The following is a 3,181-nucleotide window of genomic DNA, read 5'->3' on the forward strand; positions in this document are numbered from 1 at the left end:
AGAGGCTGATCATGCAGAACATCTACGAACAGTGCTTGGAATTCTTCGGGGTAGAGAGTGGTATGCCAAGTTTTCCAAGTGTGAGTTCTGGTTCAACTCTGTGGCTTTTCTGGGTCACATTATTTCGGAGGAAGGCATTAGAATGGATGCCCAAAAGATTGAGGCTGTAAAGAATTGGCCAAGGCCCACAGCACCAATAGAGATATGTAGTTTCTTGGGCTTGGCAGGTTATTATGGAAGGTTTGTAGAAGGATTTTCCTCTCTTTCAGCCCCATTGACTAAGTTGACTCAGAAATCAGCTAAGTTCCAATGGATAGATGCTTGTGAGCAGAGTTTTCAGACGTTGAAGGATAAGTTGACTTCAGCACCAGTTTTGACTCTTCCAGAAGGGACAAATGACTATGTGGTATATTGTGATGCTTCAGGTGTTGGATTGGGCTATGTGTTAATGCAACACGGTAAGGTTGTCGCTTATGCTTCTAGACAGTTGAAGAAGCACCAGAAGAATTATCCAACCCATGATCTTGAGTTAGTGGCAGTGATTCATGCTTTGAAGATATGAAGGCACTACTTATGGGGTATCCATGTTGATATCTATAATTACCGTAAGAGTCTCTAGTAAATCTTTAAGCAGAACGACTTGAACTTACATCAAAGGCGATGGCTAGAGTTTCTAAAGGATTATGATATGGATATTCTGTACCATCTTGGGAAAGCTAATATGGTAGCCGATGCCCTTAGTCGTAAATCCATGAGTAGCTTGTCATATGTGCCGCCAGAGAAAAGAGAAATGGTCTGTGAAGTTCATCAATTAGCTAGCCTCGGAGTTCGATTGATAGATTCAGGTAAGGCAGGAGTTACTGCGCAAGACATAGTAGTGTCATCTTTGGTGGTAGAGATTAAGGAGCATCAGTATGAGGATCCTGTTTTATTTCATTACCGAGATACAACACCTCAGAAGGAAAAGACACCCTTTGTGATTATAGGTGATGGAGTACTCAGGTATCGAGGTAGGTTATATGTTCCTAATGTTGCAGGACTCCGTCAGCAGGTTATGGGGGAGGCACATTACTCCCGCTATTCTATTCATCCAGGCTCAACAAAGATGTACCATGATCTCAAGGAAGTTTATTGGTGGGATGGTATGAAAAGAGATATAGCTGAATTTGTTACCCAGTGTCCAAATTGTCAACAGGTCAAGATAGAGCACCAGAAGCCCGGAGGTCTATTGCAGGCTATGGAGATTCCGTCATGGAAGTGGGAGGTAGTTAATATGGATTTCAATACCGGTTTTCCCTGTACTCAGTGGAAGTGTGATTCGATATGGGTCATAATTGATAGGCTTACAAAGTCAGCTCACTTTCTGCTTATCAGAACTACTTATGCAGCCGAGGATTATGCGAAGCTTTATCTTAAGGAGATTGTACGACTTCATGGTGTTCCCACAGCCATTATCTCCGATAGGGGAACACAATTCACAGCCAATTTCTGTAAGTCTTTTCAAAAGGGATTGGGGTTTGCAGGTGAGCCTTAGTACTGCATTTCATCTGCAGACAGATAGACAAGCGGAGCGTACTATACAGACACTTGAGGATATGTTGAGAGCTTGTGTGATTGACTTCCAAGGCAGTTGGGATGAACATTTGCCTCTTATCGAGTTTGCCTATAACAACAGTTACCATTCCAATATTCAGATGGCTCTTTACGAGGCCTTATATTGGCGGAGATGTAGGTCGCCCATAGGGTTGTTTTATTTCGGGGAGAATCAGTTAGTAGGCCCAGACTTAATTCAGCAGGCAGTTGATAAGGTGCAAGTGATTCGAGAAAAATTGCTAACAGCTCAGAGTCGACAGAAATCCTATGCTAATAATCGGCGACGCAAGCTAGAGTTTGAGATAGGCGATTGGGTCTTCCTGAAAGTTTCATCTATGAAGGGAGTGATGAGGTTTGGCAAGAAAGGTAAGTTGAACCCTCGATATATTAGGCCATATAAGATCATTCGTACTGTGGGCACGGTGGCATATGAGCTAGAATTGCCTTCTGAGTTGGAGTCTGTAAATCTAGTATTTCATGTATCTATGCTTTGTAAATGTATCGGAGATCCTTCAAAAGTGGTACCCATGGATGATATCCAGGTGATCGAGCAGTTATCATACGAAGAAGTTCCAGTTTCTATATTGGACAGACAGGTCTGTTGGTTACGAACTAAGGATGTAGCCTCCGTTAAAGTCTTGTGGAGGAATAAGAATGTTGAGAAAGTGACTTGGGAAGCGGAAGAGGCAATGAAGACTAAGTACCCGCATTTGTTCCTAGTAGTACAAAAGGTTCAGTCTGAGGCATCATCGCCCCCAGGTATTATCTCATTTCAGTTATCGTGATTGGTCGTGTGAGGCCATGGTATTGTATGTTGTAATATGTGGCCCTGTGTGGCATTATTTTAGGTTGCTGTGTGCAGGACGGATTAGTATTAGCGTAGGGGAAACTCTATCGAAATTTTTATAACTCAGGATTGTTCGAACATTAGAGGATGAATGTTTCTAAGGGGGGAAGAATGTTACACCCCTTGTTTTTGTAGTAGTAGAACCTATGGTTTCCTAGTCGAGTATGCCTTTGGAATAGAGACCCAAGCCTGAGTTTTAAAGATAGAAAGTGTCTTACCCTATGTACAAGGGTACCAGCAGGTATTCCTGGCAATTTACTGAGTTAGAAGTTGAACGAATCGAATCGGCGCGATTTGAACTGAATCAGAGAAAATCTGCAGACACAAGTCATCGTCGACGGGTCATCGACATGGTTGACGGACCGTCGGTGTGCGACATCGACAGGGTTCCACAGCCTTGTATTTGCAGGCGCAGGTCGACGGAGCAAGTCGACGGGCCGTCGACACGTCGACGGGTCGTCGACCGGCTCGTCAATCGAACCTGACCGCTGTAGCCTTTTTAATTCCAAGTATAAATATAGGAGCCACGACCTTATTTCTTATTTTCCTCCAGTCCAAATCAGAAAAACCCTAATGTTTTCACTCCCAATATTTCCTATCATAATAGCGGAGATTTGGTAAGATCCGAGCACTGTAAAAACCCGAGCTTGTGAAGAAGAAGGTTGCTTCTATGGTTTCTTCAAGGTTGTGAAGCTTAGGGGGTTGGAGTTGAAGTTGATCTTTGGAATCTTAGACCCCTCA

The 3,181-nt window shown here is 43.3% G+C and overlaps 1 protein-coding gene across 1 annotated transcript; it reads left to right on the forward strand.

Annotated features, from left to right (window-relative positions):
- Positions 1–688: 688 nt before the first annotated feature.
- Positions 689–2,465, forward strand: LOC132054236 (uncharacterized). The gene is made up of 4 exons (XM_059446281.1): positions 689–925; positions 1,449–1,523; positions 1,695–2,189; positions 2,442–2,465. Exons 1-4 carry the CDS (start codon positions 689–691, stop codon positions 2,463–2,465), a joined length of 831 nt encoding a protein of 276 aa, XP_059302264.1.
- Positions 2,466–3,181: the final 716 nt, after the last annotated feature.

Source organism: Lycium ferocissimum, chromosome 4, assembly GCF_029784015.1.
Source record: "Lycium ferocissimum isolate CSIRO_LF1 chromosome 4, AGI_CSIRO_Lferr_CH_V1, whole genome shotgun sequence".
In the NCBI taxonomy this organism is placed as follows: domain Eukaryota; kingdom Viridiplantae; phylum Streptophyta; class Magnoliopsida; order Solanales; family Solanaceae; genus Lycium; species Lycium ferocissimum.